At 40.7% G+C, this 22,615-nt stretch overlaps 1 protein-coding gene across 2 annotated transcripts in view; it reads right to left on the bottom strand.

Moving 5' to 3' along the window:
* LOC143775665 (nuclear receptor ROR-alpha) overlaps positions 1 to 22,615 on the bottom strand; it is a 502,224-nt gene that overhangs the window by 11,371 nt on the left and 468,238 nt on the right. For both annotated transcript variants that reach the window (XM_077264060.1, XM_077264061.1), the window contains 8 exons: positions 20,459 to 20,544; positions 8,130 to 8,271; positions 5,388 to 5,783; positions 4,454 to 4,575; positions 2,441 to 2,573; positions 1,912 to 2,019; positions 836 to 946; positions 230 to 342 (listed from right to left, as the gene is read on the bottom strand). In XM_077264060.1, coding sequence (XP_077120175.1) covers positions 230 to 342; positions 836 to 946; positions 1,912 to 2,019; positions 2,441 to 2,573; positions 4,454 to 4,575; positions 5,388 to 5,783; positions 8,130 to 8,271; positions 20,459 to 20,544 — 1,211 coding nt within the window. The remainder of the gene's footprint in view (positions 1 to 229; positions 343 to 835; positions 947 to 1,911; positions 2,020 to 2,440; positions 2,574 to 4,453; positions 4,576 to 5,387; positions 5,784 to 8,129; positions 8,272 to 20,458; positions 20,545 to 22,615) is intronic.

The raw sequence follows: 22,615 nt of genomic DNA, 5'->3' as shown, positions 1-22,615 counted from the left end.
GAAAGGTCACATATCCGTTGCCATCATCATAAATTTTGGCCTTACTAACTGCTCAATCTGTAGCCCCAGGAAAAGGAGTAAAGGGGAAATGGGAAAAAGGAATGAAGAGAGGGTGGGAGCGAGTGTCAGGTTAGAACAGTCATGATATGTGATGCATAATTTCCATTCAACTATCTGATTGCTGTTCAGAGGAGCAGAAGACCCACTGAGAATAAAGATGATGGCTCACCTTTGTTAGGATTCCATCCTCACGATGGTTCTTCTGAAGAACGTGCTGCAGTGTGAGTTGGATCTTCTGCTGGAGTTTCTCAATCTTCAACTTCTCTTGCAGCCAAGAACGATCTGATTAAAATGTGATATATGACACAGATTCTTAAGGATCTTGAAATAGGCAGTTAAACAACAACGTTTGGGGGAGAATGAGGCAAAATAGGGTATTGAATTAAATAACAAAAACTCATAATTTTGCAAGGCTGATAAAAAAACAAAACAAAAACAAATATATAATAATAATAATAATAATAATAATAATAATCTTAGATACTCTTTAAACAAGCTCAGCATTTTTTTTTTTTAATAAGTCAGTGCACATCCAATTCCGGTAAGCTGGCAATACACTAAGAATAACGAAAATCCCACCAAGGACAACATCTGCAAGGAGTTTGTGTGTTCTCCCCATGTTTGCGTGGGTTTCCCCCTGGTACTCCAGTTTCCTCCCACACTCCAAAGACATACTGATAAGGAATCTAGATTGTGAGTGCCAATAATGTTTGTAAAGCGCTGCGGAATATGATGGCTCTATATAAGCAAAGTATAAAAAAAAGTAATAATTTACCTCCTGACATGAGCACAAAGGCAGAGAATAGAGCAATTTCATCCTCTGTCAAGTGCAACGAACATAGACTCTTCCCAAACTCAAACACAAAGCTCATGAAGTCTTCACAACCTGCAGTGCAAGAAGGGGAGAGATAAAATAGTCAGACACATATCAGATCAGTGCATTGAAATATTCACAGATCAAAAAACAAAGTACAAGGGACAATACTATGTAACTGTGTAAGAAAATACTGGAGCAGGAATAGAAGGGGCGCCATTCACAGGACTTCATCATTTACATCTAATGCTTTCTGATCCTACCACATGAAACGCTACCATGATATGACATCATGGCTGCAGGTCTCTGATGTCACTAGTTCCAGACGAATGGAAAATCTGTATGTTGCTATTAACGGAGTAGAGACCAGTATCATGGAGGAAGAAAGTGGGTGCTGTCATTGTAGGGTCTCGTAAATGGGGTTCTGATGTAGCACTAACCAACCTGAGGGCACGGAGATTGTTACTTTATGTGGATGGCACAATATACGGGTAGTCCTTGGTGAATGGATCAAATGAAAGGACAAATCCATACGGATATTATTGTTGTGTAGGCACCAATATTAACCATTAACAGGCCATGGCACTCAGTAAGTACAATATAAAAGCTACAATTAGGATTGATTTTTGAAGGGTCACCATGACTAGGGTGGGTGAAGATTTTTTCATCAATGAGAGATTAGCTGTTGTGCAATCCATTATTACTCTTAGTTGATATCCAAAGCGGCCCCTAAAAACCAGCATGTGCCCCAGACACTGGGCATTGAATTCCTCACTAAACCATCACAAACCACGTGATAACATCCTATGCATGTTGGGAAGCATGGCACAGCATGTCCTGGATTATTACCGTAGAGCAATGTGATGTATGACTCTAATGTTGGCTGTGCATAACGCAGAGTAATGTCATATATTATGTAGCATTATGTGGTCAATGTACAACTGACAACTAATGTACCGATGCCAAGTGCGAGATTTTTCTATTTTACTGCTACTTCTATGATAATTACATTCCATTGTCTGATTAAAGACCCTTACCTAACGCTTTGAAGACCTCTATTCCTGCATATTTGCCATCAAAATACACCGTGTTGTTCTGAGAATCAAAGGCACGACACATTCTGATGAAAACAACTTCCAGTGAGCCTAGAAATGGGGAAAAAAAGGCATAAAAGGTATTACACAAATATTCTTATTCATTATAGATGATATTTACAGGATTGCAGCCACTGTGTAATATCACCTAATACAATAGTGTAACACAAAAGCGTGGCAAGCTTACAGCTAGAGATTCTGGCTCGTTACGATAACAAGGAATGATACATTTCTTGATATTATTGTATGCATGCATCACTTGCTCTTCCAAGCATGGGATAGAGCGCCAGTAGTCCGTTACACAGATAGACTGGCCCCCAATACTTCTATTGCACCTACATGGCGGAAAGGGCTTGGGTGACCAGTTCTATAACTTCTTTATATGCTGAATATTAGAAGTACTATTTTTTATTTCAACTTTTTTTTTTTTTTAAATAATTCCCTTTTTAGATGTTCTCCATCATATACGAACCTGCTTTCAGCAGCACTATCTGGTCGTTCTGACACAGCTCCATGAATCCGTCAATGCGTTTGGCAAATTCAACCACATACTGTATGGCCTCTGTGATTTTTACTGCACAAAGCTGCCACATAACTTCCCGCTGCTGTATAGGGAAACACAAAGCAATGCATAGTTGGTTTCTCAATGGATGTGCCTCACACAATACTGCAGTTCTGTAATCTTGGTGCAATACTCATTTTATTCCAATAGGGGGCACTAGAGTCCTACAAACTACTGCAACCAACACTGCTTTGGTTCAGAGAAGACAGGCTGGTAGTAGTATTACATAAGCATATTTCTAAGTACGGTATATAAAAAATATGACTTACTGAATACTACCGTCAGTCTGTCCCATTTGTGCCAAAGCACAGTTTGGAGGACACGGACTATACATATGTAAGTGTATACACAGTGCTCCACAGCCTCCCCTTTACTCTGATTTTATTTCTTGAAATCGCAGCCCTGATTTTTTTTTGTCCTGTACCACAAAAACTATACTTGAATGTAGCATTTTTTTGCAGTGCTGGAGTATTGCTACTAGTGTAAGTTCCCTGGCCCTAGTCTTATACATTGCCGCTCCGGTTCGGTCTCCTGCATGCTGTGATCTGATGGATAACTCCAGTGTTTGCTGGAGTGATATGGAAGTCACAACTCAATGCAAGTCTATGAAAACCAGAACGAGGCCCTCAGACTTACATTAAGAGCAGAAATAAATTAACACAGTCTGAGAAAAAAAAACGTCTATTCATGAAATCCATAAACACAACCTCAATAATGAATGCAGAGGTACGACAATAAATTGCAAAGATGTTACAGATTAAAAAATTGAATCTTTACTAACGATAAAATTATATAATGTAATAGAATAAAGTGAAATCAAGGAGTACGGGAGCATAGGGACACAATAAGTAGCTAAACATAGGATATTGCGCTACATGACATAAGGAGAAAAGACTTTCCATAAAAAAAAATGAAACATGGAATCAATTCCGATTCATGAATATCATGGGGTGAGAGCGCGAGGCAGCAGGGACTCTTGCATCCAGCACAAGATACCACGAGCTACACATGTAGCACCTGTCACTTTTATTGTGACTAGGCTAAGCCCATGTACAGTTCATTACAAATGTCATTTGCACTATGCACTTTACATGATATTCATGAATTGGAATTGATTCCATGTTTCATTTTTTTGTATGGAAAGTCTATGTGTAGCTACTTATTGTGTCCCTATGCTCCCGTACTCCTCGTATGCTCCAGAGGCTTGATTTCACTATATTCTATTACATTATATAATTTTATCTAACAGTAATAAAGATTACATTTTTTAATCTTTAACATCTTTCCAATTTATCGTCGTACCTCTACATTCATTATTGAGGTTGTGTTTATGGATTATATTAAGAGCAATCAGAAGTTGAGGTCACAAAATGGCAGCGCCGTACCAGAGCAGCACCATAAAGAGCTGAAGATGGCTGGAGAGTATAACACTAAGGTCAGGGAACTTAGATTAGAAGCACCTTCCCCGACACGGAAATATAAAAAAACAACGCTGGAGTGGTACTTTTATAAATCAATTGTTAATACTTTTCAATTCTATTTGGTTAGACATATACTTAATTTTGAGACGCCCCCCGGAGTAAGCAAATACTACATTTTTTACATGCTCAATTTGGTAAATATGGGGGTAATCCCTTAAATCCTGATAAATATCCATAAATGGCAGCTCACTATATAAACGTACAACAGGTTCCAATAGGTCATGCACATTTCCTAGGAATCCTATTTCCAGGCTGATTTAGTGCTTTTTTGTTTTTCAGTCAGTTTAGGATTGGATCCACAGTACAGAGGAAACACTAATACTGTTCTTCGTCCCTATGGTACTATGTTGCCTGGTTTATTATTTCCGTTTGTTTTCTGTGCTGTAGATCAGTCTATACAGGATATTCCCCTTCCATATTGACGTTTTCTCTCACTATGTACCTTGCTCTGGTAACTTTCGATCTCTTCTTGGAGGAAGGTCTGCCATGTTATCTGCTGCAGCTCCTCACGCAAATACTGGCAGGTTTCCATGTGAGACTTTGAGATGTTCTGAGCAAGATGTTCTGACAATGACAAAAAAAAGGAGTCACAACATCTAAATGACAAGCACGACTTTGTCTAATCTGTGACCTTTGGAAGTACTGGAGTGTAATGTCAAATGAAAACACAGACGCTCAGTGCAGAAACGCGCTATTTAGACCAGCTGCTTTGCCTAAAAATCACATGCTTTAGACTTAGATTTTCTTTAAATTGGCTTTTTGATTAATAAAAGAATATGCCAAAAGCCAGAATTGGTCATAAAATAACAAAACAAGCCCATCTAATCCCCCAATGCCCCAGCAGCCCATTCCTGGTCTTTCTGCTAGTCTTCTCTTTACCTGGCGGTAGCAATGACGTTCCTTTTTCACCATGTGACTATTACAGCCAATCACTGGCCTCAGCTATGCAGCATAGTGCCGAGGTCAGTGATTGGCTGTTGAGCTTATCTGGGTAAATGGGACATCATTGATGCCACCGGGAAAACATAAAACTGGTCGAAGGAGCAGAGGCGAGCACGGAGGGATTAAATGAATCCTGTTTGTTTTATTTTAGGAGTGCTTCTGGCTTTACCTTGTTTATAAAAAATTGGAATACCCCTTGAAATTTTTTATGATACATGTTGATCACAATAGGTAGAAATGAATAGAATAAATACACAAGGCATTTCAGTTTGTTTATCCCAGCGATTGAGAAATGCTTTATATAATACGCAGTTTACACAAATGCATTTTACCCCTTTATAGGTCCAGTTATGACCGATTCCATATAGCGAGGACTGAACCAGGGAGGCGAAACCTTAATCCAAGTTCTAATATAAATTCCTTGTGCAACTTACCAAGTTCTGCCATAGATACGGTGGGGGAAGTCTCTCCGTTAGTGAAGGAGCAGTAGGGGAAGAAGGATGATGGTGGCGAGTAGTCACAGAGAGGCTCTGGTTTGATGCCATTGACATCCAAGCCCGACTGATCTGGGGATGGCTGGATATCTAGGTAAAAGCTGCTTACTGCCGACTCATTCTTGCCTTCGTCTGGGGTGTGCTCTTCCATATATTCCCTCAAGTCATCCCGTAACTCGGTCAGCCCATTAGGAGTCAGGCCGTATCCTGCAGGAGTTAGTGGTTCTGCCTCCCCTGGCTGCTGCTGGTGGTCTCGCTGTTGCTGCATGCGATGTTTCTGTACCTCGGCATATAAGCTATCCCTCTGCTTCTTGGACATGCGGCCAAACTTTACAGCTACAGAGTAGACATAAATGTAACAAACAAGGTTATTAGTATTGTTGGGACAAAGAAATTAATTTCTGTCTACAATGGAGTACAGCTTTAACTTCACGATGGGGAATGCACTTGCAAACAAGGATAAAGAGCTAATCGCTTACAACAGACATAGATGACCTCTTTGACAAATTGAGAATATATATATATATATATATATATATATATATATATATATATATATATATATATATATATATATATATATATATATATATATATATACACATATACACATATACACACACACACTTTTTTTTCCCATATACAGAAGTGCTCATTCTTCCAAGCGATAGTGAAAGAGCCGCTGCCGGACATCTCTGGCAACAGCTTATTGCTTCAAGAACCAAAGGATCAGCAGTCAGAAATTGGACGTGCTGGATCCTTATCTCTCCGCGACAATCATTTGCCGGGATACGATCCTCATATACATTAGGCTGGTGGCGAACCCCTTCGATATTGGCGAGTTTGACCTTTAAAGAAGAATACAAATTTGTGGCAACACGCCTGAAAGTGGTCACAGTTAGCATGGACCATGTAGTCAAATGGAAAAAGTGTGTTATTTTTAGGTCTCTCTCTGGGGTTTGGTTAAATAAAAAAATATATATATTTTCAGCGAAGTGCACGAATGCACAGAGAAAGACAAAACCTCATTGAAGGGCTAGGATCACATGACTGTTTTCACTCCATTCAAGAAAATTGGGCTGATCAGAATTCGATCAGCGTGGGATCTGTTTATTCGGCGGCTGAGAGAAAATTAAAAAAAAAAAAAAAGTTTCTCTATCTTTTTCATTCAGTCAGTCCATCAAAATCAGACCACACTCAGATGTCATCCAAGTGCGGTCCGACCAGACCAATAGACTTGCACTGCCGGTTTTAACCCCTTAGTGACTGAGGCAAATTTTTTAAATCTGACCAGTGTCACTTTATGTGGTAATAGCTCTGGAACGCTTCAACAAATCCCAGTGATTTTGAGATTGTTTTTTCGTGACATGTTGTACTGTATGACAATGATAAATTTAGGTCGATATTTTTTGTGTTTATTTATTTAAAAAAAATCAGAAATTTGAGAAAAATGTTAAAAAAATTAGCAATTTTCAAACTTTGATTGATTATTCCTTTAATCCAGATAGTCACACTACAGCAAAACATTAAAAAATAACATTTCCCGCATGCCTGCTTTACATCAGCACCATTTGTAAAACGTTGATTTATTTTGTTAGCATTTTAGGAGGTTTAAAAATGTAGCATAATTTTTCATTTTTTCAAGGAAATTTACAAAATTTATTTTTTTATGGCCCTATTCATGTTTGAAGTGCCTCTAGGGGTCCCATCTATTGGGAAACCTCCAAAAGTTAAACCATTTTAAAAACAGCACCCCCCCGACATATTGAAAACTGCAATTAGGTAGTTTAGTAATCCTTCAGGCGATTTTCACGAATTAATGCAAAGTGGCATGACAAATGAAAATGTGTATTTTTACCACCTAAATGCCGCTAACTTCTGAACAGATTACTACAGTCGTCAGACTCTTAGGCTGCTATTCGGTCATGAATTGCCATCGCAAACAACAGGACCACACAATCATGATCTGAGGACACCAATTGGGATAACGAGGAAGCACCCACACTCTATTAACCATTTATATGATGTAGTCACTATTGACAGCAGCATCTAAGGGGTTAAACAGATTTGGACGGTGCAAACATTGATCATGGCTGATGCAGCAAGTTGTCAGCTATAGTGTACAGCAGACAGCTGCTGGATTGTCACCTGTATGGGGAGGCTATTCTTATATCTCAGGTCAGTTAAAAGACGTACTGGCGGTCATTAAGGGGTTAATCTAACACGCAGATCAAAAATCGGACTTGTCAATGTTCCTTGAACTACTCGATTTGATGAAAAAAAAAATAATCTGACGTGCACAGCCCCATAGAATAACATGGGTACGAGTGTGATACGTCAAAATCATGGATAACATTTGTCCGAGCCCTAAATCAATTTTGATTTTCATAGCTCATGGCGGTATCATATATCCGACTGCACATTCCGTCAGTCTTTTCCATTTAAGAAACAGACAAGCAATGGGTAACTTTTGCACATGAATAAAGTTTAAGTTATGCAAACAGAAGAACAATCCCATTGATTATTATGGGGTCCGTCCAAGTTCCTTTTGGTTTCTGTTTTGCAGAATGTAAGAAACATTTCTCCATGCAGTAGAAACAGAATGTGCAAACGAACATGTGAACAGGAGCCTAACTTTTGCTTATTTGTAAGCAAACACAATCTATTACAGCTGTCACCTACCGTCACGTGACATGCCCACAGCTAGGCATTTCTGCAGCCGACAGTGTTGACAACGATTCCTACTTGTCCTGTCGATCAAACAATTTTTCTGCCTTGGACACGAATACGTGGCGTTACTCTGTTGACTTCGTCTGAAGAAACCCTGAAAGGAAAAGCAAAACTAAAGTCCTACTCGTATTGTGAAATCACAAAATATACATTACATGGATGGATAAATGTGATATCTTATCTATGCAATGGGATAAAACTGAATGGGAGGAGACACAGATTAGATATCAGAAAAACATTTGTGACATTTCGCATGATCAATGAGTGGAACAGGCTGCCACGATAGGTGGTGAGTTCTTCCATGGAAGACTTCATAGAGGCTGGACAGACACCTGTCTGGGATGATTTAGTGAATCCTGCTTTGAGCAGGGGGTTGCACCAGATGACCCAGGAGGTCCCTTCCAACTCTAACATTCCATGATTCTATGATAATATCTATCCATCCATGAGGTGTATGCTCAGACATAAGGGATGTGGAGGTAAACTTTTATACTTTGCACCTGTTGTGCGCTATACGCATAAGAAATCAGCGATCAGTTCTTAGTGTAATCTTCCCTTCATGTCCGTCCAGTCCTACAGCATCAGTGTGAATACACGAGGCATGGATAAAGCAGGCCTCCCTGCAGTCTTCTGACAATCCCTGCCTAATGAATAGACTTCTTCAATTCATTACCATATCCACTTCCACTCCTGTATACACATATGTCTTAATTAGCTGCTCATTGGCTGTTTAATTACAAGAAAGCAGCTGCCAGCTGCCAGGCCTCACTGTACCAGCGGCCATGCTGAGAAGTCTCCGCTCCGGTGGGTGACAAGGAGACTCTCTGAAAGCTCTGTGATTTATGGCTGGCTGTGGCAGAATCCTCTGGCTCATTAATCTCTCAAATAGGACCAGCAATTAAAACATAGGCCTTTTTGACGGGTTTCTTCATCTTTACCAACCATGAGGACTAGTTCCAATCTCAATGGTTAAAAGGCACGGAAAGTTCTAAATAAGAGGTTTTTGGAAATACATCATCCTTGTCAGCCCGAGTTTCATGTACATGTCAGTGAAGGTCAGCAAGGTGAGTCAGGGGTACTTCATTAGCATAACACATTTATACGGATGCACATATAGCTAGGGTTTGCTGTTATGGACCACGATGGCATCAATAGTTTGGATAGATTTGTCCTAAATGAAAATACGACGTAAAAAGTCATTGATAGAATATATTCTGGCATCAGTCACCCAACAATCAGTCTCCTACATTTTGCTCTGACCTTCAGATCACTTGCTCAAACTGAAAAACTAGGTAGTATTATTAGTAGGGAAGAGTGAACCCAAACTGGAGTTCGTAGGTGCTGATCTCCGAACATGGACTTCTCCTGGAGTCGGCGAGTGAGTAAGAGAGGGAGAGAAAAATCAGGTCTGTATGTTCATTGACATCCATTTTTTTTTACATCAAGAAATAAAAAGGAGCAATTTTCTTATTTATGTAAGGTCCAATTCATTTTTATGTGTCATTTATGATAAGCATCTGTGAAAAATGGATATCAGATAATAGCATCTGTATAGGTGCTGTTTTCTTGTGCATCCATTAGGTACAATGGTGGAGTCTCATTGGCAAATCAAAATGAGAAGTGTATATTTTATTTACGCAGATCTCCTTTCTATGTGGAAAAAATGTTTGTCTAAATTGTGCCACTGACCTCTGTGGGTCCATGTGCTGTTCACTGCGGACATGGAGAGCACACAGAATGAAAAATACAATCCTATGAGTGTACTAGGACTAATATTATTTAATTGCACGGCTCAGATGTTTTTTTTGTTTTTTTTACACGGACTGAATGTCCACGTGAAAAAAAAAATTCTAAAAAAAAAAATTGCAGCCTGCACTAGTATCTGATGTATTTCAATTGCCAATCTCCTACTCAACGCTATGGTTCCATATGATCTCATACAGACCAAATGTATAGCACCAGATATTTATGGGCTCAAATCAATTCTTCATGTATGAAACTGCATTTGATCTTATATATTTTAGTAACTGCTGATATATAAGAACGGATGCAAAAAAAACAAACAAAAACAAAACATGTTTGGATGGCATATGGATGACAGTACAGACCAAAAATTGACATTTTTTTCCGGTGTTAAGTGGACAATTTTTTTTAGACTCATGAGTGAACTTAGCATTAGACTTGCTGTGTGCAGAACCTGTAAATGGCATCATCACCACTGCTGTATGAAGGGGAAAAGACCAGGCCACTGTGTTACTAAAAACGACATTAATAGCAACACAACTATGCAGCATGTACATAACACACAGAAGAGGCTTCCGGCTTTATAATGCTGGCTATTTTAAGCAACAACCTAATAGTACATGGATCTGATCAGAAATCATTTACATCTGTACAAATAATTTGCATGCTTCTCCTCTCACACTTTCCTTTTTCATGATATAGGGCACGTAATATCTAAAGACAGTACTGCTGACACATCTTCCTACACATCTCTCATGTCTCCATCAGATTGGCGGGTATGTGCTCTTCTAATCTCGCTCTTTCATTCTCTGGTCAGAGAGCACGGCTGCCGCTCTGACGGTAGAACGAGATGTGTGGGCAGATGATGTGATACAGGACTTCCTCTACTACCCACCACCGCAGGACAACGCAGACAACTCTCATAGGTTAGTCTGTCCAGAACGCAGCTTAAGGGTATGTTTCTATGCTTTGTATATGCAGCGCTTTGGACGCAGCTCCGTCCAAGGCGCTGCCGACTTTTGTACGAGCGGTGATTCCGCACGTGTTCAGTAAAGTCTCCACAGTAGAGCGTCTCCGCAAAATAAATAGACATGCTTGCGGTCTATAAAGACGCGCGGCATGTCTGTATACACAGGTCTGCCACCTGCGTCTTTGTACGCATAGTGGAGATGGGATTTCATAAAATCCCCTCCATTATGCTATAACATCTAGCCACTGCGGATTGGACGCTGCGGCTGTACGCAGCGTCCAATCTGCAGCGTTTCTTGACCATGGAAATATACCCTTAGGCCGGGGTCAAACTAGTGATGAATACGGACGAGTGCTATGCGATAAAACATCACATAGCACTCGGACCAGTATTCATCTATGGGGCAGCTCACATCAGTGTTTTTTTTCCCTCAGCCGTTTTCAAAGTGCGAGCGAAATAGCAGCCAGCTGCGATTGTGACTGATACTGGGCCGAGTCTCGGCTCACTCGCACCAATATAAGCCTATGGGTGTGAGTGAGACAACGCACATCACTCGGATATCATCCAAGTGCTGTGCGATATACGCTGACCCCGGCAATGGAGGAGATGGAGAAATACATTTCTCTGCCTCCTCTGCATCTGTGCTCCGATCCACTCTCTGTGAGAAGCTCGGAGCACAGACACATGACACTCGGCTCCTGCTCACAGCAGAGCAGGAGCCGAGGGTCATTAGCATATCACATCCGATGCTCTCACATGGGATGCCATGTTAGTCTGACCCCGGCCTTAAAAGGTGGAGGTCTTGGGTTTGGGTGAGGTGTAACCGACTGTATTTTCTGCACAACTTAGTCTGGCCACCATTTGGAGCAGAATAGGGAAACCTTACAATGCACGCTCAAGAAATGTTCTTTAGTGCGGGCAGTACCCCTCCTCTACACCGGCACTACGATAAACAATCAATGGTAATGGAGGAAATTTAAACAGAACCTAGAACATTATTGGCCACTGAAACAGTGTGCAGATTGGTCCACTGACCAGCCGGTCAGACGGATCATCACGGTCACAGATTGATCTGCCAATCATGTTGATTGCCTCCATGGGAGAAGGCGTCACAGTCACCGTTGCTAGGGATGCCATCAGGATTGCTGCCGTTGAGTCTGACTGCATTGACCAAAGAGTCAGTGGGGATGGGTACGGATATTACATTATCTTAATGCTTCGGAAGCATCACTGGTTCCTAACAAACATTTTAGGCTGTGCAGTAGTTGTCTCCAGTTTAGATAACTTACAGGTGATCTAAAATGAGTAGAAAATGTCAATAACATCTTTTTCTGAGAGCATTTCCTAGTCATTTATTTAGTATATGGATTTGTTTAATCTCTAAGTAAATTCAACTCTGGCTCAACCCTAGGGCCACCTTAGGACAACTTATTCCATACATGTGCCCAGTAAAAAGGACAGTAAATGATTTGTGTATAAAGTCCTCCCTCATAGAAAAAGAGCCGCTTTCAATCAAACAAAAGATTAGGAAATGATTAATGTCACAGATGCCCCTGCCCTAGCAGAAATGACAGATAAGCAGATGGCAACGCACAGCAACACATTTATGTTTGTGCTACAGAGATTATGGGTTCCAGCAAAACTGTGTAACAGGTTGGAGAGGAGAGAGCTATATGATAAAGGACAGAAAACAGAAGACCTCTTCACCCATGATGTCAGTAATGTCATACATTAACATTCACGTAAAAATAAGATTCCGCTCACTAAACAGAGTGGAAAATGTGAGGTTATGCGCTGAAATGCTTTCTAAATGTACATTTAGAAATACAAATCTGAGCTACAGTATGTCCTGGTGTGCCAGACCCATGTGTCATGAAAGCTCCTGTCCACCTGTAATATACAGAAATGTCTGAAGTGGGTGCAGGACACCAAGTTTTCTTTTTAACCCCTTCACCCCAAAGACTGTTTTTACCTTCATGACCACGCCAATGTTTACAATTTTAACCACTGTCAATTTATGAGGTCATAACTCTGGAAAGCTTCAACGGATCCCACTGACTAAGATTGTTATCTCGTGACATATTGTACTTCATGAACGTTGTAACATTTGTTCGATATTTTTGCGTTTATTTGTAAAAATATAAAAAATTTGGGAAAAATTTCACAAATTTTCAAACTTTTCATTTTTATGCCATTAAACAAGAGCGTTAGGTCACACAAAATAGTTAATAAATAACATTTCCCACATGTCTACTTTACATCAGAACAATTTTAGAAACATAATTTTTCTTTGATAGGATGTTAGAAGGGTTAAAAGTTGACCAGCAATTACTGATTTTTCCCCCCCCAAAAAATGTTACAAAACCATTCTTTCTTAGGGCCACATCTCATTTGAAGTGACTCTAAGGCCAGCGTCACACTAGGCATATGAAAATACGGTCCGTTTTTTACGGCCGTAATAGGCAGTAACTGTCCCAAAACACTGTTCCGTATTCAATGCGAGGATGCGATTTTTACGCACAAATTTATCCATGTGTCATCGGTATGGCATCCGTACGGCGTTTTTTTCTCGCAGGCTTGCAAAATATATATATACCTATTCTATGTGTACATATTTATTCTACCTATTCTATTCTATTCTGTCAGTGTGATTTTACTGTACACTGCACTGAATTGCTGGCTTTTCTATAGAACACCGCTGCGTATTTCTCGCAAGTCACACGCATGGTCCATATGTAATCCGTAATTTTCTCGCCCCCATAGACTTTCATTGGTGTATTTTTTGCGCAATACGCTGACAAACGCAGCATGCTGCGATTTTCTATGCCCATAACATGCCGTATATTACAGATGCGTAATATACGGCAGATAGGAGCTGCCCCATAGAGAATCATTGGGCCGTGTGCAATGCGTATTTTCTGGACGTATTTTCTGCGCTCATACGTCCGTAAAACTCGCTAGTGTGATGCCGGCCTAAGAGGTCTATGACAGAACATATCCAAAAGTGACAATTCTAAAAACTGCACCCCTCAAGGTGCTCAAAAATCACATTCAAAAACTTTCTTCAGGTGCTTCACGCTAGCTGAAGCAATGTGGAAGGAAAAAATTAAGATTTAACTTTTTCACAAAAACGTTAATTTAGGCCCAATTTTTTTTTTTATTTTCACAAGAGTAACAGGAGAAAATGGACCCCAAAATTTGTTGTGCAATTTCTCCCGAATACAGCGATACCACATATGTGGGGGAAAACCACTGTTTGGGCGCACGGCAGGGCTCGAAAGGGAAGGTGAGCCATTTGACTTTTTGAACACAAAATTGGCTGGAATCAAGAGCGGACGCCATGTCTCATTTGGAGAGCACCTGATGCGCCTAAGCAGTGGAAACCCTGCACAAGTAACCCCATTTTAATAACTAGACCCTTCAAGAAACTTATCTAGATGTGTGGTGAGCACCTTAAACCCCCAAGGTGCTTCACAGAAATAGAAATGTATAATGTTGAGCCGTGAAGAAAAAAAAAAAAAATTCCACTAAAATGTTTTTAGCTCCAATTCTTTTTTAATTTTCATAAGTGTAACAGGAGACAATGGACCCCAAAACTTCTTGTTCTTCCCAAGAACGCAGATACCCCATATGTGGTGGAAAACTACTGTTTGGGTCCACGGCAGGGCTTGGAAGCGAAGGAATAACTGTTTGGAGTGCAGACACACATGTTTGAGTATGGGATTTTTTCTGGTGTTTTTCTCATGTGTTGTTACAAAAATGTCACAAAATGCGAAACTCAACTAAAAATTCTAGTAAAAAACAGATACTTAAAAGGGGACCTGACACCTTGTTAAACACCATTTACCGGCAGATATAGGGTTAATCTGCAGGTAATAAGCATTACTAAACAGTGAACAGTGGCCTTAGTCACTCCCTAGCACCTTGATTGACATCTCGCTCTGCACAGATGCACTACAGAGTTGGCTGTCAAAGTGCCGAAGTTGTAAGAAGTGACTGTAAGCCACTACATGCACTCCCATATGACTGAGAGCCAGCACTTCTGGAGGAGAAAATGAGTAACTTTTCTTTTAGTAGCTGCATTTTCAGTATGGCCGCTGGGCCGCATTGTAACCCTTTTTACCTGAACATTCAGTATTTGGTGAGTTTTTTACCTCAGTATTTTTAAGACAAAACCAGGAGTGAGTGATAAATGCAGAAGTGGTGACGTGTTTCTATTATACTTTTCCTCTGATTGTTCCACTCCTCGTTTTTACTTAGAAATACTGAGGTAAAATACTGAACGTGTGCACATGGCCATTTCTTTCTGCACCCCGTTCACGCTCTGTAAGTCTAAGTTTAATTGCAGAATCAAGATAAATTTGCAATGGAAAATTAATCCCTGTCCAGATCCTTTTTAAAGAACTGTCATTTTATGAGTACAAAACACCCTGAAATTAAATTTCTATTTGGCTTAACTATTTTTGTGACGCACTTTGTTAATAAATAACGTTGATACCACATCCTCTGAGGGAACTTGTGCATTTTTGCAGTTTTGTTGCAATTTTTTCTTTGATCGCCACTAAACCACCAAATGTGATGAAGCAAGTATATATTTCAATCATCACATTGTATAGCATTGTGTACTTACAATTTCTCATTTTGCTTTTCTACCCAGCTAATTCTTCTCTTTTCTCTGCTCTATGAAGAAACAGGAAGTGCCTTGCGCCTGCAGAAATCAAGTCCTACCCCTTACCCAGCTGCTCACCCTCTCCCCTGCCATTGACTTTTGCAGTGCCTGATGACTCATACTGTGAAAATTGATCTCCTGTTTCTACATAGAGCTTAGAAGGATTCAGCTAGTCAGTTTTTAATCACGTGATGTCATAGACCCAATGGAAAAGATAATAATTAGCTGGGTAGAAAGACAAATTGAGCAATTGTAAGTGCAAAGAGCTATATAATAAGATGATTGCAATATATTACGAGGATAAGAATTTTGATGGGAGGAGGATCCAAGAAGTATCGTTTCTCCTTGCGGAGAGTGACATGTTAAGCATGTCGAGATGAGGAGACTTAAAGCGGCAATGCTCCTCTGGGAAATATGCAAATTGTCTCTTCAGAGAGGAAGAGGACTAGAACTCTAGTGCCACCTATTGGAAGTAGCAATCCGAACAGTCAATGTCGACACTTTAAAAGGAATGCTTCATTAACTTTTTCAAATTTCTTGGTAAAAGCAGATATGTACATTAAAATTCCCCTTATTTAACTATTGTACAGTCAAGATATTTTGGCCATCTGCATCTGATAAATTTTATGCACTATTTTTCACAGTCACCTCTTCTTCGACTCGTTCCCGACGAGTGTATTATAGGTTTGTGCAGGCTAGGACTGCTCCGCAGGGGAATAGGTGAAATTCTTCAATGGGCCCCTCCGATGATCCCAAACTCCCCAATATATGGGTAGTGGTTGGCAAAATATATTTGAGAAAAAAAACAAAACATTGAAGTGGGATATACTCAACTAAATCGTACAACCCACAATAAATGCATATGACAGCAAAAATTGAGTGGTAACATTAAATCATAACTTTTACTAAGGCCATTAAAAGCAACACAATTTTTCAATGCTGCCTAAAAATAAGTTACTCCAACCTTGTTAAAGGGCCTATTGCAGCTAGTGGAGATCCCTTCCCTCTTAGGGTATGTTTCCATGGTTAGTAAACACTGCAGGTTTGATGCTGCGTTCATCCGCAGCGGCAAGATGTTACAGCATAGTGGATGGGATTTGAAGAAATCCCATCTCCACTATGCAAGCACCGACGCCCGAGGCTTCCCTGCAGAGACGGACATACGGCGCATCTTTCGAGACCGCAGCATGTCAATTTATCTTACGGAGACGTAGTCTGACAATGGTCAGAGCGTGGATAACACCAAGCCGTGATTTATGACCACAGTAAACATAGAATGCAAATAATAGCACATACATATTTAGAAGGCGTCCTTACAAATGTTGGTAAAGTAAATGAATGTTTGTTAAACAGGAAAATAAAGAACGTCCTCTCCAATTTGATGACGATTCACAAGTGAAAGGGAGAAGTATTCAAATTCTCGTTCATATCCAGAGATCTGGGACAAGGAATATAGCCTTATAAATCCATAGGAAGGGCTACAATATCCTACAATCCCCAATTGCTCCCACTCTGACTAGGGCAGTCCACAGAGCCATACTAGGAAGGTCCTGCACTTTCCCTAAGAGTCCCGGATTCATTCTATAATTTACGGGTTTGGACCCTATCCGAGTACCTGTATATCCAAGCATTACTGTATTTATGAAAATAAATCACATCCTATTTTTGGTCTGTGTCACTTTTCGTAACCCTTGTTGCATGCAATTTTTTCATATGAAGAAAAAAATAAATAAATAATGTCTTAGCTTCTCCTAACCATTAAACAGTATAATTCAGACAGCACACGCATGACCTCAGCGCATGCTTTTTGATGGGACCATTGACTTGCATTGGTGAATTTGATCTGCAACACCAATTAAATAAGGACATGTTAATTGGCTCATTGATTGCAATAGGTCTGTGATCTATTCATGAAAATTATGCTTCGCACACATACCAAAAAAAAAGAAAAAACTGATGTGTGAAAGAGCCCTAAAGTGAGATACAATAGTAATAGCTAATGTAATAAAGTGAGTTACTAGCGTATTAGAGTAGAGGTTTTCAGAAATACCGTATATACTCGAGTATAAGCCGAGATTTTCAGCCCAAAAAAATGGGCTGAAAGTGCCCCTCTCGGCTTATACTCGAGTCATGGAAGGCGGGGGGGTCGGCGGGTGAGGGGGAGCGACGCCTGTCAAATACTCACCTGCTCCCGGCGAGGTCCCTGCATGGCCCACCATCTTCAGGCACGGCAGCTTCTTCCCCTGTTCAGCGGTCACTGGCACCGCTCATTAAAGTTATGAATATGAACTCCACTCCCATAGGGGTGGAGCCGCATATTCATTACTGTAATGAGCGGTGCCACGTGACCGCTCACTACAGGAAGAAGCTGCCACTCCCGGAGACGTGGGACATGCAGGGACCGTGCCAGGAGCAGGTGAGTATGTCATATTCACCTTCCCTCGTTCCACCGCTGCCTTGTCTTCCGCGTCCTCTGCAGTGACTGTTCAGGTCAGAGGGCGCTATGACGTATTAGTGTGCACGCCGACCTCTGCCTGAACAGTCAGTGCGGAGAGACGGGACACTGAAGAGCAGCAGGCAGCGACGAGAGGCGAGTATGTCATTTTTTTTTTTTAGTGCAGCAGCAACATTACATGTGGCACAATGCTATATGGAGCGTCTATGGCGCCATAAAGTACTGCATGGAGCATCTATGGGGCCATAACTGCATGGAGCATTATATGGGTCATCTATGGGGCCATAACTGCATGGAGCATTATTATGGGGCATCTATGGGGCCATAAAGAACTGCATGGAGCATTATATGGGGCATCTATGGGGCCATAATGAACTGCATGGAGCATTACATGGGGCATTACATGGGGCCATAAAGAACTGTATGGAGCATTATATGGAGCATCTATGGGGCCATAAAGAACTGCATGGAGCATTATATGGGGCATCTATGGGGCCATAAAGAACTGCATGGAGCATTATATGGGGCATCTATGGGGCCATAAAGAACTGCATGGAGCATTATATGGGGCATATTTGTATATATTGTATATTGAGCATCTTATGGGGCCATAATGAACTGTATGGAGCATTATATGGGGCCTATTTTGTATGGAGCATCTTATGGGGCCATAATGAATGAGTCAATAAGTTCTCCCAGTTTTTTGTTGCAAAATTAGGGGGGGGGGTCGGCTTATACTCGGGTCGGCTTATACTCTAGTATATACGGTATGTCCCTAGGGTCTTGGCATGGCATAAAAATTACCTGAAGCAGTCATGAAAACTTAGCAAATGAGAAAACATTGTCTTCAGTAAAAAGAATCTAAAACTCCACATCAAGGCTATGTTCATGCGTTGCGTTTTTGCAGATTTTTTTTTAATGCATTTTTTCAGCTGCGTTTCACTGTACCAGCAAATGTCTGAGATTTCAGAAATCTCTTTATCACACCTTTCTTTTTTTTTCCTGTCAGAGAGCTGCATTTTTGCACAATACAGCATGTCAATTCTTTTACCATTTGTGCAGTGTTTTTCACTCATAGAAAGCAATGGATAGTGCAAAATACACTGCAAAAAATGCAGGTCAGGTATCAGGTTTTGCTGCCTTTTTGGTGCCTAAATCTGCTGAAGTTGAATCAGATTATTTTTTATGCATTAAACTTTATCAGCATGCACAAGAGACAAATGTATCCTGACAAAAAAAATAGTAAAAAAAAAAAAAGCACTAAAAACGCAGGAAAAACTGAGGCAAATACTCCGCAAAACCTGCTTTCTTGAGTTGCTTCTTTACTGCCAACAGAGCAAGTTTTGCCTACGGAAAAACACATCAAAAACACAAAGTGTGTACATAGCCTAAAGTGGTAGCATCATCCAGAATTAAAGGGGTTGTCTGATACCTATAATGTCCTTTATAAGCATCTATCTTTATGCTCTACACACTTTTGAAACTTGCTTTATTATAAGAATCCCTCCCATTCTCCCTATCCTGCCATTTGCGATATATGTTTTTTTCTTTATTCCTGTGAAGTTTAATTTGAGGGAAGTCTCAAAACGAGACGCCAAAGAAGGATGACCCTGCAGTCATTGCTCAGCAGCTTTTATCACCCACCGTGAAATAGGATGTCATGAGGGGATGGTGCTGCGGTCACTTACCACAGTTTCTGTCACTCCTGTCCCATGATGACATTCTATTTCAGGGGGGGTGATTGAGAATTGACCGTAGATTCAGTCCCCACCATTCGCATCTTCAGTGTTTGTTGTCTCACTTCTTTGCTGCCACAGTCCCTGCTTCTAACAATGTTGCCTGTTTCGCTGAAACAAACTGTCATCAGGGATTGGTGATAGAAGCAGGGTGAGTGACATTAGAACCACGACGTGATAATTAATCTCAGGGTGGTGACAGAACTTGTGAGGGCGCTTGTGTCACTCACCCTGTTTTTATCATCGACCTTTGATAACAATTTGTTATGGGGAAAAAGGTGGTGGTATCAGAAGCAGGGACTTTGGGGGAGGCAACAGTGTGGCAGTGGCCATTGAAGATGTGGGCGGCAGAGACAGAAGATGAGGTCAATTCTCCATTATCCTCCACCTCACTCCCCCTGAAAAAGGACATCAGGAGATGGCGGTGATAAAAGCTGTGATAAGTGGCGGCAGCACCATCCCCTGATAACATCCTGTTTCAGTGGGGTGATAGCTGCATCCTGTTTGACACTTCCTGAGTCCCCTCAAATGAAACATCCCAGGAATTATTAAATAAGTTGCATATCAATACATTATTTTCTGATGAAAGTGTTTTGATCTACACCCAAGAAAACTTATCAGAATCTAAACCAGAGACTTATTCTCTATCTGATCATAGTTATGGCTTATGTGAAATAAAGACAGTGTTCCCACTGTCATATACTGTACCTTACAACCCTCGCAGGTGATGACCCCGTAATGGATCCCTGATGATTTGTCTCCACAGATTTTGCACGGAATTATTTCGATTTGAGCTGAAGAATGAGAGGAGAGAGCGGAGTTAATTACCTTCCATTTTAATAGATGTACTAGATGAACCCATGCTAAATATTCCAGGCAGCGACGTGAGCCTGCTCCCCTCCTAAGGGCTCCCATCTAAAATTATAGTTGCTCATTATCAAAAGGCTTTTGGGTAATTAAAATGGGTCAGATGAGGTGCCAAAAGATCTAGAACATACAGATTTGTGCATAAATATACAGATATAACTGTGTGGTAATGCAAACAGTTGGATCGGTTCATACCAGGAAGAAAGAAAGCTAGTTTTCCCAATCTGACAACGTCTAAATGAATCGGTATGAGTTTCCTCAAAAACAAAGCACAATCCTCAATCATGCATAGATAATGTACCCGACCACAGAACAGGAGATATGTAGAGGAAAGTAATGATATTAGAGGCAGATATTGTAGAACTGACATTAGTCCAGCTCCTACATTGGCTGAAAACACAGGTTCTATTAGTTTGTTGTGTGTCTTTAAATCTCCATCTTCATAGTTTTCTTCACCAAGTATTTTTTCTTATTCTAAAATATTGGCAAAATAGATACAAACACATCCAAAGCATATATTTACCCCTACATATACCAGGAACCGACGGGAAGATCTCCGCCATTGTCTATTGTTGAAAAAGGCAACAAGAAATTCAAGCTTTAACAAATCTAAGCCGACTCCGAGACTGGCAGGTAAAGGAGAACCAGAATTATACAGGACATCACTATGCAAACAACAGAGCAAATATTACATTTGCAAACCTAATAGATCTCTGACATTAAACCAAAAGAGCTCTGATCCTTATAGGCATGGACTCCACAACTCCTCTAAAGTTGTCCTGGTTTCTGGCACCAAGACAATATGCAGGGGACTCTATACGTCTTGTAAGCCATGGCGTGGGGTCTCCATACATCGGATGTTTTCTAGCAATACTTCATCAGTTTGAGATTTAGGAAATTTGGAAGCCAACACCTTGAAATCCTCATTTTATCTTCAAGCCTTACCTGAACAGTTTTTGCTGTGTGGTAGGGCACATTATCCTGCTGGACGAGACCACTGCCACTATATAACACCACTACCATGTAAGCGTCTGCAGCAATTTTTAGGAAGGTTATACATGTCAAACATGTGAATGTTGGATGCGGGACCCAAAGATTCCCAACAGAACAGTGTCCAGATCGTCTTATCGGCTCCACTACCTTTCATTCTTACCATAAGGCATTTTGGGGACATATTTTCCCCAGGTAAGGGGCAGATGCACACCTGGTCATTCGCATGAAAATATTCATCAGACCATACAACTTCTATCATTACTCAATGGCCCAGCTCTGATGCCCATGTGCCCAAATTTGTCACTTTCAGTAGTGCACAGGGGTCAGCATGGGACACGGACTAGTATGTAGCTATGCATCCCCATAAACAGCAAGCTGCAAAGTACTGTGTGTTCTGACTCCATCTATTATAGCTGTTAAGAACTTTTTTCTTTAATTTGTGCTACGTTAGAATTTCTTTTGGATTGTACCAGACAGCTAGCCTTTACAATAACATCAATGATCCCTGGACACCAATGATGCTGGCGCAAGTTCGCAGTTTCTCCCCTCTTTTTAGGTACTAACTAAAAGGTGGGAAGATTGATTTCTGGCACTCCAGTCCATTGGCCAGGTCAGTAGACTCTGGAATCTGGATGTAAAGCTTGCAAATCCCTTACCATCTGGGATTCCTTTGATTATCCAGGGCTGTGCATAACCTTACAATGACTACATCGAGCCAGCTGGGCTTATCAACCAATGTGCCAGGGTTTCTGGAAGGTAAGAGATGGGCCAGAGTCCCGTGAATCGATATGTCCGTTTTTAGCACTAAACACCGCACATCTTGCTCCAACCTAGTCTAGTTAACCCAATTTGGCCATTGTCAAAGATGCTCAGAATCCTAAGCTTGACCATCTGGCTTCCAGCACAAAATGTAAAGAAGTGACTTCCCTGGCTGCTTAATATATCCTATCCCATGATGGGTGCCATCGTCATCTTGGTGAGACAGTGCATCAATGTAATTCGTTT

This window comes from Ranitomeya variabilis, chromosome 5 (genome assembly GCF_051348905.1).
Source record: "Ranitomeya variabilis isolate aRanVar5 chromosome 5, aRanVar5.hap1, whole genome shotgun sequence".
In the NCBI taxonomy this organism is placed as follows: domain Eukaryota; kingdom Metazoa; phylum Chordata; class Amphibia; order Anura; family Dendrobatidae; genus Ranitomeya; species Ranitomeya variabilis.
This window is presented reverse-complemented; position numbering and strand designations above follow the sequence as displayed.